The 25,549-nt window shown below is 45.9% G+C and overlaps 1 protein-coding gene across 2 annotated transcripts in view; it reads left to right on the plus strand.

Annotated features, from left to right (window-relative positions):
• Window positions 1–25,549, plus strand: part of LOC126285325 (L-dopachrome tautomerase yellow-f2-like) — a 497,699-nt gene that overhangs the window by 409,388 nt on the left and 62,762 nt on the right. For both annotated transcript variants that reach the window (XM_049984630.1, XM_049984629.1), the window contains exon 2: window positions 17,993–18,302. In XM_049984630.1, the coding sequence (XP_049840587.1) occupies window positions 17,993–18,302 (310 nt within the window). The remainder of the gene's footprint in view (window positions 1–17,992; window positions 18,303–25,549) is intronic.

Consider the following 25,549-nt stretch of genomic DNA (forward strand, 5'->3'; position numbering starts at 1 on the left):
TACATCCTGGATGATGGTTAACACTGAAACCGGTTGATGACCAATGCATTGTTTGAAATACTTTAACGGTGTTCAACACCACCTTATGGAAACATTACAAATCACTTGATCCCGTCTTCACAGAGAGTTACAACCCTAAATTGGTGACACAGATTTTTGGTGCTTTTCTACAAGGTTCGAATTTTAAAGAGCATGTCTATTGAGTTTAAAATCTCTGAGTCAAATGGTCCAAATGGCTCTGAGCATTATGTGACTTAACATCTGAGGTCATCAGTCCACTAGAACTTAGAACTACTTAAACCAACCTAAAGACATCACACATATCCATGCCCGAGGCAGGATTCGAACCTGCGACCGTACTGGTCGCGCGGTTTCAGACTAAAGCGCCTAGAACCACTCGGCCACAGCGGCCGGCAATCTCTGAGTCAGTTTTCAAGAAACAGTTACTATTTTACGTAACAATTAAAACGAGTGTTACTCATTGTTACACTTTAAGTAAATAAAAGATCCCACACTGGAACTTACTACAATTTTAATAGGGCGTGAATCACGTATTGATACCACACCAGGGCATCTTAGCAACAGAACTGCAAGTTTCCGTTAGACGCCGATAGCAGTCCAGCGGGATCTGCTGGACCCAACGGTTCCCGCCCACTGTCCTCCTCCTCCGGCGGCTGTGGAGTACGAGCGCTCGCTGCCACGGCAACATAGGACGGCCGGCGGCAGCCGCAAAGTCCACTCATGCTTCGATCCTCTTCACTATGACATCATTCTTCGTGCCTACTGTACGGAGTCTCATCCTTTTTGACATCGAGATAAATGGTCTCTCTTTGTTGCATCATTATTTGCAATGAGTCTTGGAGAAATACGAGGGCTGGAACTTTAATAGTGGCAACTGTTTATTTACAGCTCGTACAAAATAAATAGGTGTTTCAAAGTGTTACTGACCTTGAAAGTAGTCACCAGCATTGTGTGTAGCTAGCGATGTGAAAGCCGTAGGATACTCTTACAGTGCCAGTTGTGTTGACAGTTCGAGCGGCGCGGTCTATTACCCGACGAATTTGTAACAGTTCCGAAGCGGATGCCGTGAAGTGTTTCCTACAGTTTATAAGTCGAATTGAACTTACTATGGCTTAAGGCAGGGGAGTGCAGTAGGTGGTATAGCACTTAGCAACCCCATCAGTCAAACAAGTCAGTAACAGCTGGCACTGTACATCCTTGAGCATTGTCGTGCAGAATGATGGTCAAGTCCTGCAGAAAGTGTCATCACTTCTGTCTCTATGCTGTTCATTTTTGGAACACAACCTACGACCAGCTTAGAGACAGAACTGATGACACTGTCTGCACGACCTGATCATCACTTCGCAGGACAATGCTCAAGCACGTACAGTGCAAGCTGTTACTGATTTGTTTGACTGATGGGGCTGCTAAGTGCTATACCACCTACTGCACTCCCTGACTTAAGCCCTTGTGAGTTCAACTCGATTTCTGAACTGAAGGATACACTTCACGGCATTCGCTCCATAACTGTTACAGATTCGTCGGGCAATAGACAGCGCCGCTCGAACTGCCAACACAACTGACACTGCTAAGAGTATCCTACTGTTGTGGTTGGCAGGAGAGCCAACCGTGTTCCTAAAGGAGGCCGAAATGCACGCGTTTTAGCTCACGCAGGCTGGCGTGAGGTCTGGAACATGACAAGGGAATTAGAATTGAGAAAAACGGACGTAGCTGATGGAATACTTAACTTTAATCCAATAATGGAGAACGTCGCTCTTTATGGTACATGATTCACAATATCAATAGTACGGATACTGGCGCCTTGCTAGGTCGTAGCAAATAACGTAGCTGAAGGCTATGCTAACTATCGTCTCGGCAAATGAGAGCGAAGAAGTCAGTGAACCATCGCTAGCAAAGTCGGCTGTACAACTGGGGCGAGTGCTGGGAAGTCTCTCTAGACCTGTCGTGTGGCAGCGCTCGGTCTGCAATCACTGATAGTGGCGGCCCGCGGGTCCGACGTATACTACCGGACCGCGGCCGATTTAAAGGCTACCACCTAGCAAGTGTGGTGTCTGGCGATGACACCACATTCCTCCCCCGCAAATCGCCATACGGTTGTGGCATAAGTCTTGCGCCCGCCGTGGGGAGGACCGCATGTTGACGTATGCGACGAGGTGGGGAGCCTAACAACAGGCGAGGCTGTGCCACCCGTACCCTGCCATTCCGACCGCGGGGAGCTAGGAAAAGCCTGAAAACCTGCTCCAGGGTGCACGCCAACATGCGGTGTATGCCCCCGTAGAGAGACAGGAGGGGCCGAAGGGTCGACCTCCATCGGGCCGGGGCACCAGACGGGCGAAGACGACATACCGTCCGGAGCGGGCAAGAGTTCCATGTCGGAGGACAACTGGTCACGGGAAGCGATCGGCGGCGCATGACCCAGGGAAGGCGCCCGGCGGTTGCAGCGACGCGTCCACTGCGGGCGGCGCCGGCGGGAGAACAGGCGGCGGCGGCGGCGGCGGCGGCGCGTCGCCATGGGGCAAAATGGAAGGCAGCGTCGGTAACACCTGGGGCTGAGGCGAGCCAGTAGATGGGTCTCCAGGGCGCTGACCGGACGGCACTGTCGCTGAAAGCAGACGGCGAGCGGCAGATCCCGTGCGACGACAGAGGCGCAGCTGATTGAGATGCCGACGCACCTCACCAGAGGCCCCAAAAACCAGATACATAGCGGTGCCGAGGCAGCGAAGAATGCGCCCTTCGAGCCAACGCCGTGAACCTCGATAGTGGCGATAGTAGACAACGTCACCTGTAGCAAAAGCAGGTGTCTGCCGCTGCACAGGAACCTGATGTGGCGGATATAGCAAATACATCAAAGTTCGATGATGACGACCGTGGCGCAACTCAGCCGGCGAGCGACCATCTCGGGGCTGAGAGCGATACGAGGACAAAAAGAGCAATAATACGTCCTCCCGAGAATGCGACTCTTTCAACTTCAACATCTGTGACTTGGAAGTCCTGACCAATCGTTCAGCGGCACCGTTTGACTTTGGCGAAAACGGTGCGGACGTCAGATGTTGAATACCATTGGCCTTGCAGAATGACAAATTCTGCGGACATGAATTGTGGGCCATTGTCGGAAACAATAGTCTGTGGAAGACCTTCAATGCAAAAGATAGCGGCTAACGCTTGGATGGTGGCAGATGACGTCGTGGAAGACATCCGGACAACAAAAGAAAAATTACTGAAGGAATCTACCACTACCAACCATCGAGCATTCCAGAATGGACCAGCAAAATCGATGTGTAAGCGTTTCCAAGGGGAAGTGGCTTTTGGCCATGCAAAGAATTTCCGCGGTGGTGCTGATTGTTGTTCGGCACACACCATGCAAGAAGAGCACATATTCGTAATCTGGGCATCGATTCCAAACCAAGTACAGTGCTGACGAGCAAGTTGTTTAGTTCTCACTATACCCCAATGTCCTTGGTGGAGAAGCTAAGACAGAGGACTGTAACGAACGTGGTACCACGACCATGGACTGATCATTATCAGAACGCAACAGCAAAACACCACGTCGTACAAAAAGTCTCTCCTTGTGAGTAAAAAATCGGCGAACGAACGGGTCCCCGATACGTGACTTTGACAAGGGCCTTTGCGTAGCAACAAAACGCAGAACGGAAGCAAGGACAGGGTCGGCAGCTGTGGCTGTAGCTACACGACGAAAATCAATCGGAAACGATTCGACCACGTCATCGGTTTCCGCATCTATGAACATGCAAGCAAGTTCGGAGGAATCGAAGGGTCTATCCTCAGCAACAGGCAAGCGGGACAACGCATTGCCGTTTCCGTGTTTAGCAGTGGGCCGATACAAGATATCGTAGCGGTACTGCGAGAGGAAAATAGACCAGCGAATGAATTTCTGCGCTGTACGCGGAGGTACAGGCTTGGTCAGATGAAAAAGCGATGTTAAAGGTTTGTGGTCTGTGATTATGGTAAAGTGACGACCATACAAGAAATCATGAAACTTTGTAACACAAAAGACGAGATCCAATGCTTCTTTCTCGATCTGTGAATAATTTCTTTGCACAGACGAGAGCAATTTGGCCGCAAAGGCAATAGGGCGATCGTGCGATCCATCTTTGTGCGCAAGCACAGCACCGATCCCGAAATCCGATGCATCCACCATCAACAAGAGGGGCTTCTAGGGATCGAATGGCGTAAGGCAAGTATTGGAAAGCAACGCCGATTTCAGCTGGCGAAAGGCGCGTTCTCATTCCGTCGTCCAGACGAACGGAACACCCTTACGGCGTAAGCGATGAAGCGGAGCTGAAATGGAAGAGGCATGCGGCACATAGCGGTGGTAGTAATTTATTTTTCCCAGCACACTCTGTAGCTGCTTCAAATTCTGCAGCGAAGGCAAGTCTTGTATGTCACGAAGGTGCGTGGGACTGGGATGTATGCCTTGGGCATTGAGTACATGTCCCAGGTATGGCAAGACCCGAGCAAAAAAAACACATTTGTCCTTCCGCAAGCGAAGACCATTTTGTCGCAAGACCTGAAATACTGTTCTGAGATTAGCCAAATGTTCTTCTTCCGTCTTTCCAGAGATCACAATATCGTCCAGATAATTTGCTGCAGTAGGGACCGACGCACAAATAGTTTGTAGATATTGCTGAAACAATGCAGGGGCGGATGCACACCCGAGTGGCAGTCTTTTGAATCGATACAAACCAATATGCGTGTTAACCACCAAAACGCGCTGGGATTCTTCGTCCACCGGTATTTGCTAGTACGCATCTGCGAGGTCCAACTTCGAAAAATATTTACCCGGGCACAGTTTGCCAGGAAGATCGTCCAAGCGGGGTAAAGGAAAAGTTGCAATCACTAGTTGTGGATTCACTCTTGCCTTGAAGTCTACACGAAGTCTCAACTTTCCGGAAGGTTTTGGCAAAATTACTAAGGGTGATGCCCAGAGAGAAGTCTACGCACATTCAATTACACCTTGTGATTCCAAATCGTGTAACGTTCTTGCGTCCTCATCACTCAATGCGTGGGGAACATTGCGCGCTCTGAAAAATTTCGGTTGAGCGTTTACTTTCAGTTCCAAATGTGCTTTATAGTTCTTAGCGCAACCGAGGCCCGGTGCATAAATGTCTGCAAATTCTTCACATAGAAACACTGTCTGAAGGCACCGTCTGGTTCACTGATAGGACCTGATTGACTATAGACAAGTTAAACAACTGAAATAAATCGAAACCAAACAAGTTCACTGCAGAAGAAGAACGAAGGACGTAAAATGACACAAGTTTTGTTTGTCCTTTGTATGTTGCAAGAAGGCTGCACTCTCCTAGCACATGGATGTTTTGACCTGAATAGCTATTTAACTTAACATTTGCGGCACGCAACGGAGGTGTGCCCAGCAGTTTGTAAATGTCTTGATTGATAAGTGAAACTGCAGCTCTGGTATCGAGCTGGAATGTTATCAACTTGCAGTTAATGTCCAAGTCTACAAAAAGTTTATTGTCCTCCTGACGACAAGAGCGACTGTCTCGTGCAACGTGAACTGACACTGGTACACAATCACTTGCGACTTGACGGGAGTTCCGGCTATGTCGACGCACTCTATTTTTGGGATGAACACAGTCACTGTTAGAGAGAGTGGCACTGCGCGGAGTGGAATGAACTACGTGAATTTCCATGGGCGAAGTTTCGCGAGCCTGAGTATCCTTGGTTCGATTCCGGTTCCGGCGCGAAGCAAATGGCCTAGAACGGTTTTGAGCTTCCGATCTGAGCTTTTTCTGGCAGACACCCTGAACATGTCCTTTTTTTTACAATAAAAACAAATAGCTTGGCGTGAAGGGCAATTCTCACGCGAATGTTTAGTAGCACACCGTGGGCATGATTCGATCACTGCATTTGCGTGACGGCGCGGCACACGTGGCCGAGAGCCTGGCGGCAGCAGCGCGGCCGGGCGCGAGGGCTGTTTACTGCTCCGTGCAGCTCGCCCGGCGGGCCGGTGAACCTGACACACTGCTGGCGAAGTTTCAAATGATTCCTGAGCAAAGTCAAGTGTGTCCTGCCGATCCAATATGTCCATCACTTGTTGAAGGGAGGGATTGACGAGTTTCAAAATCTGTTCCCTTATACAAACATCCGAAACGTTCTGTGCAACTGCATCACGTACCATAGTATCTGAATAAGGGAGTACACATTGACACTCAAAAGCACAATCCCTAGTAAGACCTTGCAAGGTTGCAACCCACTCCCGATTAGTCTGACCTCCCGTACGTTTTGTACGAAAGAATGTATACCGTTTAGCAACTACATTGACTGATTCTTTGAAATATGCAGCTAATGCAGACAAAATTTCTTCTTAGGTCAGAGTCGCTACGACGCGTCGGAGAAATAATTTGACTATCACACGGTACGTAGCCACGCCTATGGAGGACAACAAAAAAGACTGCCGCTCGTTACCTTGAATTCTGTAGGCGGCGAGATGGAATCCAAATTGGCGTGACCACTCCGTCCAGCTTTCCAGTGCAGCATCAAAAGGTCGAAAAGTGGGTGCAACAGCGTGTTGTGGTTGCGTTAGCGGTGGAGCGGCTGCTGTCGCATCGTTTTGCATCGCACGTTGACCCTGAACGAGCTGTCAAAGGGCATCCAGTAATGCCTGCGTCTGCTGATTCTGTAAACGATAAAATTCGGACAGTACATCTCGAGATTGTGGCGAAGCCATTACACAAGTAAATCAGGGCAATATCGATAAAAACGCGGTTTAGACTCGTCGCCAATGTTGTGGTTGGCAGGAGAGCCAACCGTGTTCATAATGGAGGCCGAAATACATGCGTTTTAGCTCACACAGGCTGGCGTGAGGTCTGGAACATGACAAGGGAATTAAAATTGAGAAAAACGGACGTAGCTGGTGGAACACTTAACTTTAATCCATTAATGGAGAACGTCGCTCTTTATGGTACATGATTCACAATAACAATAGTACGGATACTGGCGCCTTGTTAGGTCGTAGCAAATAACGTAGCTGAAGGCTATGCTAACTATCGTCTCGGCAAATGAGAGCGTAGAAGTCAGTGAACCATCGCTAGCAAAGTCGGCTGTACAACTGGGGCGAGTGCTAGGAAGTCTCTCTAGACCTGCCATATGGCGGCGCTCGGTCTGCAATCACTGATAGTGGCGACACGCGGGTCCGACGTATACTACCGGACCGCGGCCGATTTAAAGGCTCCCAGCTTGCAAGTGTGGTGCCTGGCGGTGACACCACACCTACGACTTCCACATCGCTGGCAACGGGTTGTACACAGTGCAGGTGACTACTTTTAAGGTCAAATAAACTTTGAAACACGTATCTATTTTGTACAAGTTCTAAATAAATAGTTGCCACTATTAAAGTTCTAACCCTCGTACAATAATTTAATGCCTCTTAACTGTAAATTACCTACTTGTTGCATTCCCTCCATTCTACAGTCATTATACTGCTGCCGAAATCTCTCTAATTTTTTATCTTGCCTGTTATTTATTTTTTCAAAACTTATATTTTAAATCTTCGGCTACTGCAGCTTTAGCTTTGTCCCACGCACCACAGTGTATTGCATTTGCTGCTTGTAAAGATCCATGCTTCAGTCTTAGCCACCAGGATTTATGTAGAAAACTCCCTTTCGTGCTGCTGACTTAAGTGGTTCCGCGATCACCCGATAAAAGGTGACAGTATCACTTTACATAAACAGAAAGAGCTCATGCAAACATGAAAACCTTTCAGATGAAAAAAAAATTGGTGCTTTGCAGAGAAAATTTAAAGAAAAACTGGACAATTAAAAGTCAAGGTAACGAGATTTCGATTGAAATTATGCATTTCATACAGTTAACGTGTCTCGTGAATTACAAAACTGGAGGTAGAATACGCAGAAACAGGGAGACGAAATCAGTACAGTCATATGATAAAAACTTCAGTGTGCTGAAGTTCATTGTTCCACGAGTGTTCACTTTCAGCAAACTAAGTGATGACGCAAACACCTTCATCAGCTGAAGGAACTGATGAATTTAAAAATTGCATTTCTAGTTATAAACCAGGAGAGGTCGATTGTTCTAGAGAGTCTGTTGCTGTGGACTTTCGTACTTCACGAAGAGATCTATTAAGAATAATATTTAAATTAAAAGATCCGTTAACAATAAACATTACATTAGAAGTACGAAAAGTACCTGTGATAGAAACTATTACTCACGCTTGAGTTCCCATACGTCGCCGTATACAGTCCTCTTTTATCCACTAAAGAAAGTATCTCTGTCGTATCAGTATTACCTGTATGGACTGAAACGACACATTACGACAAACGGATTTCGCAAAGACCCCGCCATTTGTACAACATCCGTTCTCTACTGCTTCTGATATGTAGATATCATCTATGGCTCACGTGGATAGTTACGAAGTGGCTCCTTTGTTTCAAAGCTCACGTGAGCATTATTCAATTCATCCAATTATTTATTTATTTATTTTTATTTACACGGCAAGTTCAGTAGGACCAAACTGAGGAGCAAATCTCCAAGATCATGGAACGTGTCAGTACATAAAATTACAACATAAAAGTTACAATAGATGAAAATAAAATGTTTATGAACACGAAAAAGTCAGGCCATAAATTTAAGTGAACGCAGTCAACAATACAACAAGAATCAGCTTAATTTTTCAAGGAACTCCTAGACGGAATAGAAGGAGTGACCCATCAGGAAACTCTTCAGTTTCAATTTGAAAGCGCGTGGCTCACTGATAAGACTTTTGAATTCGAGTAGTAGCTTATTGAAAATGGATGGAGCAGTATACTGCACAGCTTTCGGCACAAGAGTTAATTAAGGTTTGGTTTCTGCCGAGTATTAACTGAGTGAAAGCTGCTCATTCTGGGTAATAAGTTAATATTGTTAACAAGAAATGACAGTAAGGACTCAAAGAATATTGGTTAAAAACGGTCCTGATTGCAATTTTAGTTCTTTATTTTTCAACGACTGGTTTCGCCTTATTTAGGCATCTTCACGTTACCTGAAGATGCCTAAATAAGTTGAAACGCGTAGTTGAAAAATAAAAAACTAAAAAAACTAAAATTGCAACTAAGACTGTTTTTAACTAATACTGTTTTTAACTAATACTGTTAAGCATTGGTTTGCTGCATGCCACATATGGACTGGAAGATTCAAAGAATCACGGCCGTGAACAGGGGTCGACAAGAGGTTCGTGAACCACGTATTGCCCGAACCGCCCGTTTCTGAGCAAAAAATATTCTTTTAGAATTGGAAGAGTTACCTCCAAAGTATAATACCATACGACATAAGCCTATGAAAATAAGCATAGTAGACTAATTTTCGAGTCAATCGATCACTTACTTTAGATACAGTTCGAATAGTAAAAATGGCAGCATTAAGTCTTTGAGTATGATCCCGACAGTTTACTATCTATCTGAACACCTAGAAATTTTAACTTTTCGGTTTCGCTAATCGTATGCCCATTTTGTGAAATTAATACGTTGGGTTTTGTTGAATTGTGTGTTAGAAACTGTAAAGACTGAGTCTTATTGTGATTTAGCGTTAGTTTATTTCCTACAGGCCATGAAATTATATCATCACTATTTGAGACAGAGCCAATGTTGCACACAACATCCTTTACTACCAAGCTAGTGTCATCAGCAAACAGAAATATCTTAGATTTACTCGCAGTAATAGAGGGCATATCATTTATATAAATAAGGAACGGGAGTGGCTCCAACACTGATCCCTCGGCCACCTCCTATTTGACCGTACCCCGCTCAGACCCCACATCACAGCCGTTCTCAATACTGTGAATAATGACCTTTTGCTGTGTGTTGCTAAAGTAAGAGGTGAACCAAGTGAGAGCTATTCCCCCTATTCCGTGAAGGTCCACCCTCTGGAGCAATATTTTGTGATCAACACAATCAGATGCCTTAGTTAAATAAAAAAATATGCCTAGCATTCGAAATCTTTTGTTTATTCCGTAAAGGTCCAACCTCTGGAGCAATATTTTGTGATCAACACAATCAAATGCCTTAGTTAAATCAAAAAATATGCCTAGCATTCGAAATCTTTTGTTTATTCCGTAAAGGTCCAACCTCTGGAGCAATATTTTGTGATCAACACAATCAAATGCCTTAGTTAAATCAAAAAATATGCCTAGCGTTCGAAAGCTTTTGTTTAACTCATCAATTACCTCACAGAGGAAAGAGAATATAGTATTTTTAGTTGTTAAAAGACTTCTAAAGCCGAACTGTACGTTTGACAGCAAATTATGTGATATAAAATAATCAATTATCCTTACACAGTCTTTTCAATAACTTAAGCAAACACTGATGACATGGGAATAGGTCTAAAATTTTCTAAATTATCCCTTCTACCCTTTTTATGAAGCAGCTTTACTATTGAATACTTCAATCGTTCAGGAAACCGACCATTCCTAAAGGATAAGTTACGAATACGGCTAAATACAGGACTAACATGTGCAGCACAGCACTTTAATATTCTGCAATGCACTCCATTATATCCATGAGAGTCCTTAGACTGTAGTGATTTAATTATTGAGTCAATCTCCCCCTTGTCTGCATCACGGAGGAGTATTTCAGACATCAATCTCGGAAAGGCATTTGCCAACAGAGTTCTATGATTCCCTGTAGAAACTAAATTTTTATTTAATTCACCAGAAATGCTCAGAAAATTATTTTAAAATACTGCACATATATCTGATTTATCAGTAACAGAAATATTTTTATTACGAATTGACTTTACATCGTCGACCTTGTGTTGCTGACCAGATACTTCCTTCACAACTGACCATATGGTTTTAATTTTATCCTGTGAATTAGCTATTCTATTTTGCCTTCCTAATAACATTTTTAAGCACCTTACAGTACTGTAGCTTGATTGTGGCTACTTCTAACATTTTTGATATAATTCCTGCTTTGTTCTACATGATATCCTTATATCACTAGTCAGCCATCCATGCTGCATTTTACTGCTAGTACCCCGTTTAGAACGTTCTAATGGGAAGCAACTCTCAAAGAGCATGAGAAATGTGTTAAGGAAAGCATTATATTTGTGATCTATGTTATCGGCACTATAAACATCCCGACTCTTGTTCCTTGACGGAGTTTAATAAACAACTTTCCTACATAGTTTGTAATTATATGTGGCATTTGTTTGAGTACAAAAGCCTTTTAGTGTTAAAATTTGTGCATCATGGTCTGAAAGACCTTTCACCCTTTTACTGATAGAATGCACATCTAGTAATGAAGACTGAATAAAAATATTGTCTATGGCTGTGCTACTGTTCCCCTGCAGACTAATTGGAAAACGCGCAGTCTGCATCAGATCATATGAATTTAGGAGATCTACCAACATCCTTTTTCTTGCACCATCATATACAAAATTAATATTGAAGTCACCACACATAACTAATTTCTGGTAATGCCTATAAAGTGAATCAAGAACCCTCTCTATCTTAAGCAGAAATGCTCTGAAGTCAGAGATACGGGACCAATAAACAACAACAATTAGAAGTACAGTTTCACTAACTTCAACTGTCCCTGCACAACATTCAAATATCTGTACAGTGCAGTGCTGTGATACGTCTACGTCTATGGTCTCGAATGGAATGCCTTTTTTTTTTTTTTTTTTTTTTTTTTAATTCGTACGTGGCCACTCCCCCACCCCTCAAGGCACCCCTGGCCTGAGACAGAATCCCAAACATGGCTAACTGTATACCGCGCATCTCGAGTGATGTTTTCTGGCAACCCAATCTCAGTCGCCTTCCTCATGATACTATTCCAGAATTTCGGCCTCTGTGCGAGAAATGTGTTTCATCGTAATCCCCAGAGTTTCATAGCCCTGGACAGTTCAGTTATTTACTAGATTGCAGCATACTGTTTGCATTTTTGCGAAAAGCATTTCATCAGGAGGCCTCTTCCTCTAATTTACATTCCCTTTAGCCGTAGACCGCTGTGCTCAATCAAGGCTCCCCTTCATACATTGTTTTCTGTTTACTTGAATCCACAATCCTGTAATATTTTAGAAATGACAACACTTTCTGCCAGGTTAGTAGAACTTTAGCTGTCAGATGTCCCATCTGGTCGACGCACATTGGAAATCAAGAGTGCAGATGTCATGAATGTGATAAGAACTGTTACGTAAGGTGGTGCTAGCGAAAATTTCCATGAATAACATCGTAGAAATCATGAACCTTACCGTAAATTTTAATTTACACGTGTCCTTCCGAGTATCCTGGTGTATGGAATGCTTCCAGCGATTTTCCCCCTGTTGTCAGCAGTGCTAGAATTCTGTTGACTGAATCGTGTTCAGAATTAATTGCGATTTCGCTTGATTCTCTTCTAGGGAGTCGAAACGCCACCCTTTCAACTTCAACTTTCGTGAATATGACGTTTTTTTTAGCTAGATCAGAAAGGTGCGTGGGGGACACTTGCAGTTGTTTTTTTTTGTTGTTTTTTTTTTCAGGAATTCCATCACAATGAGCATGGTGCGTTCAGGTCCACTATCAAGGTTCAGGCACCAATCTTTGTTGTTCAATTTGATAGGCCGTTTGTGTGTATCATATTCCCTCAGTCTCTTCAAATCATCGCAGTAGAAATTTCCTGTGACTGACCAGATGCAACGAACTCCTTATGGACAGTTCCCTGAAACTAGCATGAATTAGCTCTCCACAGCTGATTGCGCGCTGATTCGAAAATTCCTGTTATAGTTACTGGAATCGGATCCGACCAGGAGACCCTGGACGACCTGCCCAGAGCGTTGGTGGTGAGACGCGGAAAAATACGAAAGACAACGACAGCGATGGACGAACGACAACAGGACAGAGTGACAAGTCCGGATTGCAAACCAAAGTCGAGAGTCCGGACGTAGCGACATTTGGAATCGAGGAACGCTGCAAACCAAGTGCAGAAGTATGAAACCGGAATTTCCCTGTAGATGGTGCTGGCCGTCTTGTAGGACCCGTAAGACCGCGTCAGCAGCGCCATCTGCTTCTTGTAACGGCTCACAACGAAGGTCAGCACACAGTAAAACAAGTAGCAAACATCGGTACCTGTTTCCAACCCGTAAACATGTCGAGTTTTGTGCCGACGAACTACGATTTGCGGACAGCGTTCTTTTTCTGTCCTCATTTGAAGAAAAATTGCTGCAGAATGGCATCGGATACTTGTCAAAGTGAACATGCTCTTGACTAAACGCAGTGTTTCAAGTAGTTCAAACAATTCAAAAGTGATGATTTTGACGTGCGCGAAAAACCACTGAAAAAGTTCGAAGACAACGAATTACAGGCCTTATTGGATGCCCAAACTCAACAGGAACTCGCGGAATACTTGAATGTGACGCAGGAGCCGTTTCTCTTTGGTTGCAATCTATGGAAAAGGTGCAGAAAGTGGGAAAATTGGTTCCGCATGAACTGAATGAAAGGCTGTAAGCAAATAGAAAGACCACTTGTGAAATGCTACTCGCCAGATACAAAAGAATGTCGTTTCTCCATCGAATAGCGACAGGTGATGAAAACTGGATGCGGGAACCCTAAGAGTCGTAAATCATCGACATCCACTGCAAGACCAAACCGCTTTGAAAAGAAGACAATGCTCTATGCTTGGTGGGATCAGAAAGGTGTCGTCAGTTATGAGCTGCTAAAACCTGGAGAAGCCGTTAACAGTGCTCGCTACCAACAGCAAATGATCGATTTAAATCGAGCATTAAGCGAAAAACGACCGGAATATGGAAAAAAAGGCAATACAAAGTCATATTGATCTACGATAACGCCCCACCACACAGCAAAACGCGTAAGGTAAACGATGGAGGCGTTCAGTCGGGAAATATTAGGCCAAGCGGCTTATTCTCCAGGTTTGGCTCCGTTCGATTATCAGCCTGTTTGCGTCACTGGAACACACTGTCGTTGAAGAACGCCAACGCTTCAGTTCGTATGAAAAGTCACGAAAACGACACGCTGACTGGTTCGCTTAAAAAGAAAAACTTTTTTTGCGTGGCATTCATGGCTTGCCGAAGAGGTGGGACAAATGTATATTTAGCAATGGAGATTATTTTGAATAAAATATTGTTTATCAGTTTCAAACAACAGACATATAATTATTGCAACCAAATTTCGGTTTCATACTTCTACACCTGGTGCAAGGAATGATATGAGAGCCCAGTCGAAGCGCAGCGGAGGTCCGGGACCCTGAGTTGCTAGCCTTGTAGCGTGGCCACAGGCGCCGGTATGCTGGAGCGTCTTGTGTGGGCTGTGACCAGCGCTGAGGCCGTGAGTGCAGCGCTCGCAGAACATTAGGGGCGCCGCCTAGAGGCTGTGGTCCAGGTCCACGCGTTCTAGCGGACTTTCGAACTCGTTGGGCCGGGATTTCAGACCTGGCAGATTAAAATTGTGTGACGGACCGTGAGTCGATATGGAACAAGTCCACGTCTGTTGACTCCGTAACTGACACAGTGCGGCTGATGGTTACAACGCCAGCAGAACAAACGAATGTGGAAATTACACAATTGAAGGTTTTTAGCCATTTTTAGCAACGCAAAGGTCGACGTAAAGTCCCGAGCGACTGGAAAAAAGCGCAGGTGACGCTTGTATATAAGAAGGGTAGAAGTACGGATCCTCAAAATTACAGACTAATATCCTGTCCATTATAATTAACCGGGCTGTTATGCCGTAGTCGGTTGATGAATTCTGTGCCAATTCCCAACGTTTCGTCTCCGACTGCGGGAGACATCTTCAAGGGGGTCCGTAGTTCGATGGAAGATCCAACACACCCACTGGCTCGCTACAGTCAGTAGATGTCTCCCGAAGTCGGAGACGAAACGTTGGGAATTGACACAGAATTCATCAACCGACCACGGCATAACAGCCAGGATAATTATAATGGACGTGATATTTCCGGCCGTGAAAGTCTACATTTTAGTATAAGACCAATATCCTTGACATCGGTTTGTTGCAGGATTCTCGAACATATTCTCAGTTCGAATATAATGAATTTCCTTGAGACAGAGAAGTTGCTGTCCATGCATCAGCACGGCTTTAGAAACCATCGCTCCTGCGAAACGCAACTCGCCCTTTTTCACACGATATCTTGCGAACCATGGATGAAGGGTATCAGACGGATGCCATATCCCTTGACTTGGCTAAAAGACTTCTTAAGTAATCGAACCCAGTACTTTGTCCTCGATGGTGAGTGTTCATCGGAGGTGAGGGTATCATCTGGAGTGCCCCACGGAAGTGTGGTATGTCCGCTGTTGTTTTCTATCTACATAAATGATCTTTTGGATAGGGTGGATAGCAATGTGCGGCTGTTTGCTGATGATGCTGTGGTGTACGGGAAGGTGTCGTCGTTGAGCGACTGTTGGAGGACACAAGATGACTTGGACAGGATTTGTGATCGGTGTAAAGAACGGCAGCTAACTCTAAATATAGATAAATGTAAATTAATGCAGATGAATAGGGAAAAGAATCTCGTAATGTTTGAATACTCCATTAGTAGTGTAGCGCTTGACACAGTCACGTCCATTAAATATTTGGGCGTAACATTGCAGAGCGATATGAAGTGGGACAAGTATGTAATGGCAGTTGTGGGGAAGCCGGATAGTCGTCTTCGGTTCATTGGTAGAATTTTGGGAAGATGTGGTTCATCTGTGAAGGAGACCGCTTATAAAACACTAATACGACCTATTCTTGAGTACTGCTCGAGCGTTTGTGATCCCTATCCGGTCCGATTGAGGGAGGACATAGAAGTAATTCAGAGCGGGCTGCTAGTTTTGTTACTGGTAGGTTTGATCATCACGCGAGTGTCACGGAAATGCTTCAGGGACTCGGGTGGGAGTCCCTGGAGGAAAGGAGGCGTTCTTTTCGTGAATAGCTACTGAGGAAATTTAGAGAACCAGCATTTGAGGCTGACTGCAGTACAATTTCGCTGCCGCCAACTTATATTTCGCGGAAAGACCACAAAGATAAGATAAGAGATATTAGGGCTCGTAGAGAGGCATATAGGCAGTCATTTTTCCTGTTTAGGAGTGGAAGAGGGAGAGAAGATGCTAGTTGTGGTACGAGGTACCCTCCGCCTCGCACCGTGTGGTGGATTGCGGAGTATGTATGTAGATGTAGATGTTTTGTAGAGCAAGCCTCCAGTAAGTTTCGTGGCACCCATGTCACGGACTCGTGCCTGACACCTTAACTGTCACACCCCACACTATTGCGAGAGGCACTGTCGATTTTGAAGCGGGTTGTAATGCTACATTAGAGTCGTGGGTTACTGAGCATACGAAATACCCTTGGCCCCGATCTAGAGATCATTCATTCCAGTGCTCAAGTATTTGTGATTTTTATATTTGGCTGACGTCAATATCAGCAATTTTCTGCCCTCGTCGCATCTAGCCACGTGCACCACGGATATTCCCGGAATCCTGACATCAGCACCAGCACTTTATCAACAAGGCCAACCCCGCCACTTGTGCACCGGTCCCTCGCTCCCCAGGCACCCACTCCCTGCTGCGAATGCCCTCGCTTGTCATCACGCTGTCAGTCACTGGTATCGAGCAATTCTGCATGTAGTGCAGTATTCCAGCCACTAAGAACAGTTCTAGGAGTTCTGACATCAGCATCATCGCGTCTGGCGACCTCCAACCCCTACTCCTACCCCGCCATTCTGGGCCTCCACCCGTCGACGTCATCGTGCTCAGAACACGATGAAGACTGCCATCGGGCAGACTTATCGAAGAAGGCTGCGCTTTCCAAAGTGTCCACCGCGACTGGAGCAGAGTGAGCGCGCGACTCTGAAAGTTTACCGTCTTACCTCCTTGCCTAGGGACGCCAGATGAAAGTTGATGTCGTCAAGCACTGAATCAAAATTGCGCAACGGATAACTGGGGAGAGGAGCTTGAGAGCGCTACCTAGAGAGCGTGTCCTTTCTGTACGGTACTAGGCAAGGGCCTGGAGGGCTCACACGCTGATGTGTGGGTCCCTGCATTCCTTAGCTTTTATTTTAAATAAATTCCTTTAACTTGACTTCTTTGTGATTTTTAAGGTATGTTAAAGATGGATGACAGTTGATTTCCTATTTATTTTAAACATTATCACTCGACTTTACAGCGATAGCAGCAACTGTTTCAGTTTACAGATATTACAATTTTACAACTTATAGCTCGGGTATATTATATACAAATCTGCACGCACATTTCTACGGGTAAGACGGAATTCCGTTGCCCAAATGTATACCACCAAAGTCTCCTAATATTTTACATAGGACATTCACTATGTGAGGAGGATAACGGGCAAACTGGGGACCAGATACTTTAACACAGGGGTCAAATTTCCGGACTTAAACGAGCACATTCATTACCTTACACAATCCGAAGCTGGAAATTAAAAAATTAGTACAAATATTGAAATACCTCTCTTCCATGCGTGAACATTGAGACAGACGTGCTGAGGGCACGTCTGCTCACTTATCCGTCTCCTGTAACACTCCAAGAATATGGCGGGCACCCCGAGGTCTTCCTGGGACCCGGCGGAGGGGGTGGTCGAACCACTTAGCTGTGACCAACCACCCCAAGTCTAGTGACACTGGAATGTGTTTGACTTTTACCTGCCTGTGCCGTCTCTGTGATCCCCTACCCAGGAGTAAGGTTGGCACTACTATACTACAGAACTACTTCCCAACAAAGATTTGGCCACGCTTTACGGAAAGGTGTGAGGAGGATTAGGAAAGTTCATGTGTAGATTCACATCCACGTACAAGAAATGCATAATACACGACACATATAAATAGGTATTATGAAGCCTGACACATTTCTTTCCAGCCGTCCTCATGGGTTCCGTTGCACCCGCGGCGGGCCGCGTCGTGTAATAGAATTGGCTGCGGAGCCGCCTCTGTTTCTGTTTCCCGGTGCGAGCGAGCAGCGAAACCTGCTGCTTATAGAGCGGGAACTACTGTGCCGGCAGACGCGGCGCGCCATGACGACGTCGGCGCTGCTGACGACGGCGGCGACGCTGCTGACGTCGGCGGCGGTGCTGCTGGCGACGGTGACGCCGCAGGCGCGGGGCGCTGCGGGACCGCACGCGCTGCGCGAGGCCTTCTCGTGGCGGCAGATCAACTGGACGTGGCCGGCCGGCGGGCCGCCCGCGGGCGCAGACTACCAGCCGCGCAACAACCTGCCCCTGGGGCTGGCCGTCTGGCGCGACCGCCTCTTCCTCACCGTGCCGCGCCGCAAGGCCGGCGTGCCCGCCACGCTCGGATACGTCGACATCGACCGTAAGTCGCACCGCTCTGCAAGCGCACCGACCGCGTTAGTGGTAAAATGCGCAAGCTACACCCGTCGGGTCACGTGACGTCCTCCACTCGTTACTTTGGAGACGCCATATTGGATTGCGTCGTATTTCGTTGTTCCCACATTATACTATGTTCGTGCGTAAGTTCTACGTTCACATCTGCATCTACATGCCTACTCTGAAATTCACAATTAAGTGCCTGCCAGAGGGTTCATCCAATCACCTTTAAGCTACTTTCTACGGTTCACTCTCAAACAGCGTGGGGGAAAAACGAACATTTAAATCCGTGCAAGCTCTGATTTCTCACCCAATGTAGCTTTCGACCATCCTACTCTGCCGATGACCAGCTCCTACGCCTCACTTCACTCCCTCCAGCTTAACTCCTGTTTCTCCACCATTTTTGTCTCTCTTGACCTCGAAAAGTCCCACGACTGTGTATGGAATCCCGGTCTCTTGTTTGAACTCCAGACCTATGCCCTTCCTATCAACTACGTCCATCTGATTGCCTCCTTCCTACCCCACCGCCCCTCCTACATTACCATCCATAACTTCGATTGCTGCACCCCTCCATGGGTGTGCCCCAGGGCTCTGTCCTCTCCCCTCTCCTCTACTTCCTGTACATGGCAGATATACTCCAACCATCCCTCTCTAGTACACCTCCTGCAGTATGCCGATGACACCGTCTTCCTTGACCTCGCTTCTCCCCTTCAACAGTCCCACCGCCTTCTCCAGAATCACCTTGACCTTTTTGCCACACAGTGTAACTAGTGGCTCCTATTTGCCAATCCTTCCAAGACCCAGGCAATCATCGTAGGTCATATTTCTCTGACCATCTGTGGCCGTTCTGCCTGCCTCTCCCCCACCCTTGCCTACCTTGGCCTCACCATGGACCATCACCTCACCTGGATCCGTCATCTCCGCTCCATCCAATCCAAAGCCCACAAACGCCTCCAACTCCTTAACTCCTCTCTGGCCAGTCATGTGGGTTGAACCCCTCTGCCCTCCTCCAGACCTACAAATCCTTAATCCATCCCATCCTCTGTTGTGCCAGTTCCACTTGGATATCGCCCCCCCCCCCGAATTCTATGTGTCCCTACACATCCTCGAAAGCCATGCAGTCCACCTTGCCTTTGGTACATGCCTCCCATCCCCCTCGCGGATCCTATATGACCTGATTCCTTTCCCCCATCTGCTCCTTTTCCTAGAACATATCCACATCCTCTGCACCTCCTGCCAACTTGAACCCCCTCATCCCCCGATTTCTCTTCTCCTCTCAACCCCTGCCCTCTGCCACACTCAGCTCATGGTCGTGCGGTAGCGTTCTCGCTTCCCACGCCTGGGTTCCCTGGTTCGATTCCTGGTGGGGTCACGGATTTTCTCTGCCTCGTGATGGCTTGGTGTTGTCCGTAGGTTAGTTAGGTTTAAGTAGTTCTAAGTTCTAGAGGACTGATGACCATAGATGTTATGTCCCATAGTGCTCAGAGGCATCTGCCACACTTTCACTGTTACGTCCCCACTACCCTTCTCCTAAGGTTGCTTCCATCTACTTCCTCTCCTGGATGGATCCCTCTCTCCCTCCATTTATCTCTCCTTTCAACTCTGATCCTCACCTTCCCCTCCCTTCCTCTGTCCTTTTCCAAGGCTCCCTCTCCGCCCTCCTCTACCACACTTTTTTTTGTTTTTTCCCTGCCTACCCTCTCTCTGACTCCCTTCTTCTCTCCCCCAAGTCCTTTTGCTTTCTCCTCCACTACCTTCCCCACTCCTTCTCACGTCCGCCAAGCACCACTCTTTTCTATGTCCTCTCCCTCCATCGCCTCCCCCCTTTTTCTTTCTCTCTCCTCCTCCCTTTTCCCCCGTCATCACTTGGGGTCATCCCCCCCCCCCATCCCCATCTGCCGCCATGTTCAGTGTTGTGGGTCCCCTATCAATGTTACAACGAGCCACCATACTGTCGCTAGGTGTGTTTTTAACTGTTGCGAACAGAAACCAGACTGTCGACGTGTTTTTTAATTGTGACTGTCTATTTACTATGTGTTTTAATCAGTATCAGCGATCTTTTGTTTTTGTATTTTCTTCGCAACTTTTTCGCCTTGTTTCAGTTTTTAACAGTCACCGTTTAGTCGCCTGCTTTTATTGTTCTATCTCCTAATTCTAATTTTTAGCTTTTCTCTAGGCTGCAGTGGCGTATTGTGCTGCTGCCAACCTGCCCTCCCCCTCTGGGGAGGGGGGGGGGGGGGGGATCGAAATCCAATAAAGGAAAATGAAGCTCTGATCTCTGATTTCTCTTATTCTATTACGATCATCTTTTTTCCAATGTAAGTGGGCACAAATAAAATATTTTCACTCTCTGTGGAGAAAAGACAGTAAAAGTCTTGGACGAGCAGTTCAGCGGCATGTACATTGTCTTGAAAGGAGAATATAAGATGAACATCAACAAAAGCAAAACGAGAACAATAGAATGTAGTCGAATTATATTAGATGATCTGAGGGAATTAGTTTAGGCGATGAGACACTTAAAGTTGCAGACGAAAAAAAATTGCTCTGAGCACTGTAGGACCTAACATCTGAGCTCATCAGTCCCCTATAACATTAAAACTACTTAAACCTAACTAACCCAAGGACATGACACACATCCATGCCCTAGGCAGGATTCGAACCTGCTACCGTAGCGGTCGCGCGGTTCCAGACTGAAGCGCCTAGAACCGCTTGGCCACAGAGGTCAGCTTGCAGACGAGTTGTGCTATTTGAGCTGCAAAATAACTGATGATGGTTGAAGCAGAGAGGATATAAAATGTAGACTGGAAATGACTAGGAAAACGCCAGCAAGTCCATTCTGGAAATATTTGTATGGACTGTCGCCATATAAACAGTTTAGACAAGAAGAGAATAGAAGCTTTTGAAATGTATTGCTGAGAAGTATGCTGAATATTAGATGTATAGGTCACGTAACTAATGAGGAGGTACTGAATGGAACTGGGGAGAAAAGAAACATGTGGCACACCGTGACTAGAAGAAGGGATCGGTTTCTAGGACACATTCTGTGACTCATTAATGGAGTGAGGTGTGAGGGGTAAAAATATTAGAGGGAGAACTAGACATGACTACAGTAAGCAGATTCAGTAGTATGTAGGTTGCATCAGTTACTTGGAGATAAAATGGCTTGCCTGCACACGATAGGATAGCATGGAGAACTACATCAAACCAGTCTTTCGACTGAAGACCACAACAACAACAGGCATCATATCTAAATCATTTCTCAATTCGTTTTGATGATCTGATGACTTCATAAGAAGGTAAATGACTGCACCATCTCCAAACAATCCAAGAGGACTGCTCAGATTGTCACCCAAATCGTTTATGTACATCAGGAACCGCAGAAGGCCTATAACACTTCCTTGGGGAACGCCTGATATTACTTCCGTTTTACTCGGCGACTTCGCGCCAGTTACTACAAACTGTGACCTTTCTGGCAGGAAATCACGAACCCAGACACATAACTAAGACGATACCCCATAGATACGCATTTTAATTAGAAATTGCTCGTGAGGAACGGTGTCAAAATCCTTCTGGAAATCTAAAAGTATGGAATCAATTTGGCATCCCCTGTCAATAGCACTCATTACTTCGTGAGAGTTAAGAGATAGTTGTGTTTCACAGGAACGATATTTTCTGGATCCGTGTTGGCCATTTGTCAATAAATCGTTTTCCTCAAGGTGACTCATAATGTTCGAGCACAGTGTGTGTTCCAAAATCCTACAGAAAATTGACGTTAGTGACACGTGTCTGTAATCCAGAGGATTACTCTATTTTTTTCTTGGTACTGATGTGACTTGTGCAGCTTTCCAGCTTTTAGGTATGGATCTTTCGTCGAGCGGGAGGTTGTATGTGATTTTAAGTACGGAGCCATTGTATCAGCATATTCTTAAAGGAACGTGACTGGTACACAATCTGGACCGGAAGCTTTGCCTTTCTGAAATGTTTTAAGCTGCTTCGCTACACGGAGTATACCAACCTCTAAGTTGCTCGTATTGGTAGCTTTTCTTGTTTCAAGTTCTGGAGTACTTATTTTGTCTTCTTTGGTAAAGGAATTTCGGAAAACCGTGTTTAGTAATTCTGCCTTAGCAGTGCTGTGAACAGTAACATTAGCTGTATTGATTCCGTCTTGCCACTGCATTGAAGTTCGCGCTAAATTTCGAGCCTCTTTAAAAGTTTGCAATCTTACGGGTATTGCGTTTCTTTTTATATTCGCATGCAGATTCACATAACACAGACTTCAGTCACCAATAATTCTCCTGGACTATTTACGACAGTCTGCCAACTATAGGGTAACTTTTCGATTCCGTGACTGTAGAAATCATGAAATGTCCAATTATGTTTGCGGCTAATCGTACTGCTAATGTTCCTGGTCGAATAACATTTCTACACTACTGGCTATTAAAACTGCTACACCAATAAGAAATGCAAATCAATAAGGATATTCATTGGACAAATATGTTATACTAGAACTAACATGTGATTACATTTTCATGCACTTTGGGTGCATAGATCCTGAGCAATCAGTACCCAGAACAACCACCTCTGGCCGTAATAACGGCCTTCATACGCCTGAGCATTGAGTCAGAACTTGCTTGGCGTGTACAGGTACAGTTGCCCATGAAGCTTCAACACGATACCACAGTTCATCAAGAGTAGTGACTGGCGTATTGTGATGAGCCAGTTGCTCGGCCACGATTGACTAGACATTTTCAATTGGTAAGAGATCTGGAGAATGTGCTGGCCAGGGCAGCAGTCGAACATTTTCCATATCCAGAAAGGCCCGTACAGGACCTGCAACATGCGGTGCTGCATTATCCTGCTGAAATGTAGGGTTTCGCAGGGATCTAATGAAGGGTAGAACCACAGGTCGTAACACATCTCAAATGCAACGTCCACTGCTCAAAGAGCCGTCAATGCGAACAAGAGGTGACCGAGACCTGTAACCAGTGGCACCCCATAATCACACCGGGTGATACGTCAGTATGGCGATGACGAATACACGCTTCCAATGTGCATTCACCGCGATGTCACCAAACACGGATGCGATCATCGTGATGCTGTAAACAGAACCTGGATTCATCCGAAAAAATGACGTTTTGCCATTCGTGCACCCAGGTTCGTCGTTGAATACACGATCGCAGGCGCTCCTGTCTGTGTTGCAGCGTCAAGGGTAACCGCAGCATGGTCTCCGAGCTGATATAGTCCATCCTGCTGCAAACGTCATCGAACTGTTCGTGTAGATGGTTGTTGTTTTGTAAACGTCCCCATGTGTAGACTCAGAGATCGAGACGGTCTGCACGATCCGTTACAGCCATGCGGATAAGATGCCTGTCATCTCGACTGCTAGTGATACGAGGCCGTTGGGATCGAGCACGGCGTTCCGTATTACCCTCCTCAACCCACCGATTCCATATTCTGCCAACAGTCATTGGATCTCGACCAACGCGAGCAGCAATGTCGCTATACGATACAAAGCAATCGCAATAGGCTACAATCCGACCTTTATCAAAGTCGGATACGTGATGGTACGCATTTCTCCTCCTTACACGAGGCACCACAACAGTATTTCACCAGGCAACGCCGGTCAGCTGTTGTTTGTGTATAAGAAATCGGTTGGACACTTTCCTCATGTCAGCGCGTTGTAGGCCAGTAGTGTAATTGTTGTGGGTCTAAGGCGAACAACACGTCCAGCCATGTTCGGAACGCATTTTAATCCGGAAAGGAAGTCCCTTGAAGGTTGTTCGATAGAGAGCGGAAAAGGTGAAAATCTGAGGGCGCAAGATCAGGCGAATAAGGTGGGTCTACAATTTTTTTTCAGTGTAGCAGAATGAGGGTGGGTGTTATCGTGAAGTAGCATAACACCACACAGCTTTCTTGGTCATTGTTCTGGGATTGCATCTGCAAGACGTCTCAGTTTTTGACAATAAATGTTAGCAGTGATGTTACACCTCGGGGAAGCAATTCCTAGTATCTTTTGTGGATGTGTGCAGGTCTCTGTTTGGCCTCAACCATTCTTCTCTTTTCCTTATGTTACCATAAAGACGCCATTTCTCATCACTAGTAACGATACAGGATAGGAATGTTCTGTGTTGATCAAGAGCCAATTGATGATGAGCAAGCAGAGATGCACATATTGCCAGCCGTTGATTCTAGTGATTTAGCCTAAGAGCGTGCAGTATCCATACACGCGATTTCTGAACCGTCTCCATTGCATGAAAATGTCGCACGATGGTGGATTTATCGCAGTTAATCACATTTGCCAGTTCTCTGGTACACTGTCGTGGATCATTGTGAATTAATGCGTTTAAACGATCTTTCTCATACCCTGAAAGTCTTCCTGGACGTGGAGAGTCACTAATGTGAAAACTATCCTCCTTAAAACGAGAAAAACATTTTCTTGCGTATCCTGTCCAGTGGCTTTATCCCCATTGACGGCGAAAATGACTCTGGCTGCCTGTGCTGCTGTCACCTCTCTACTGAACTGAAACAGAAGAATAAGTCGGAAATGTTCCGATTTCTCCACTTGGCACTCCATTGTCTAGCGTCCACAACTCCACTCACTATCTTCAAACGACAAAACGATAATATGTGAACTCCAATAGCAATTGTGACCTACAAATAAAAAATGACAATCGATGAATAAACCCAGGCCAACCGGGGTACCAACATGCAGAGCAAAAACGCTACGAACATATACATTAACCTAGTAACTTGCGTGATATTACAGTATGTCGTTTCAAGGCAATGGCACAGTGAAGAGTTATCACAAACACGTCACTCTTGGTACGATATATATATATATATATATATATATATATATATATATATATATATATATATATATATATACTCCTGGTAATGGAAAAAAGAACACATTGACACCGGTGTGTCAGACCCACCATACTTGCTCCGGACACTGCGAGAGGGCTGTACAAGCAATGATCACACGCACGGAACAGCGGACACACCAGGAACCGCGGTGTTGGCCGTCGAATGGCGCTAGCTGCGCAGCATTTGTGCACCGCCGCCGTCAGTGTCAGCCAGTTTGCCGTGGCATACGGAGCTCCATCGCAGTCTTTAACACTGGTAGCATGTCGCGACAGCGTGGACGTGGACCGTATGTGCAGTTTACGGACTTTGAGCGAGGGCGTATAGTGGGCATGCGGGAGGCCGGGTGGACGTACCGCCGAATTG

This window comes from Schistocerca gregaria, chromosome 8 (assembly GCF_023897955.1).
Source record: "Schistocerca gregaria isolate iqSchGreg1 chromosome 8, iqSchGreg1.2, whole genome shotgun sequence".
NCBI lineage: Eukaryota > Metazoa > Arthropoda > Insecta > Orthoptera > Acrididae > Schistocerca > Schistocerca gregaria.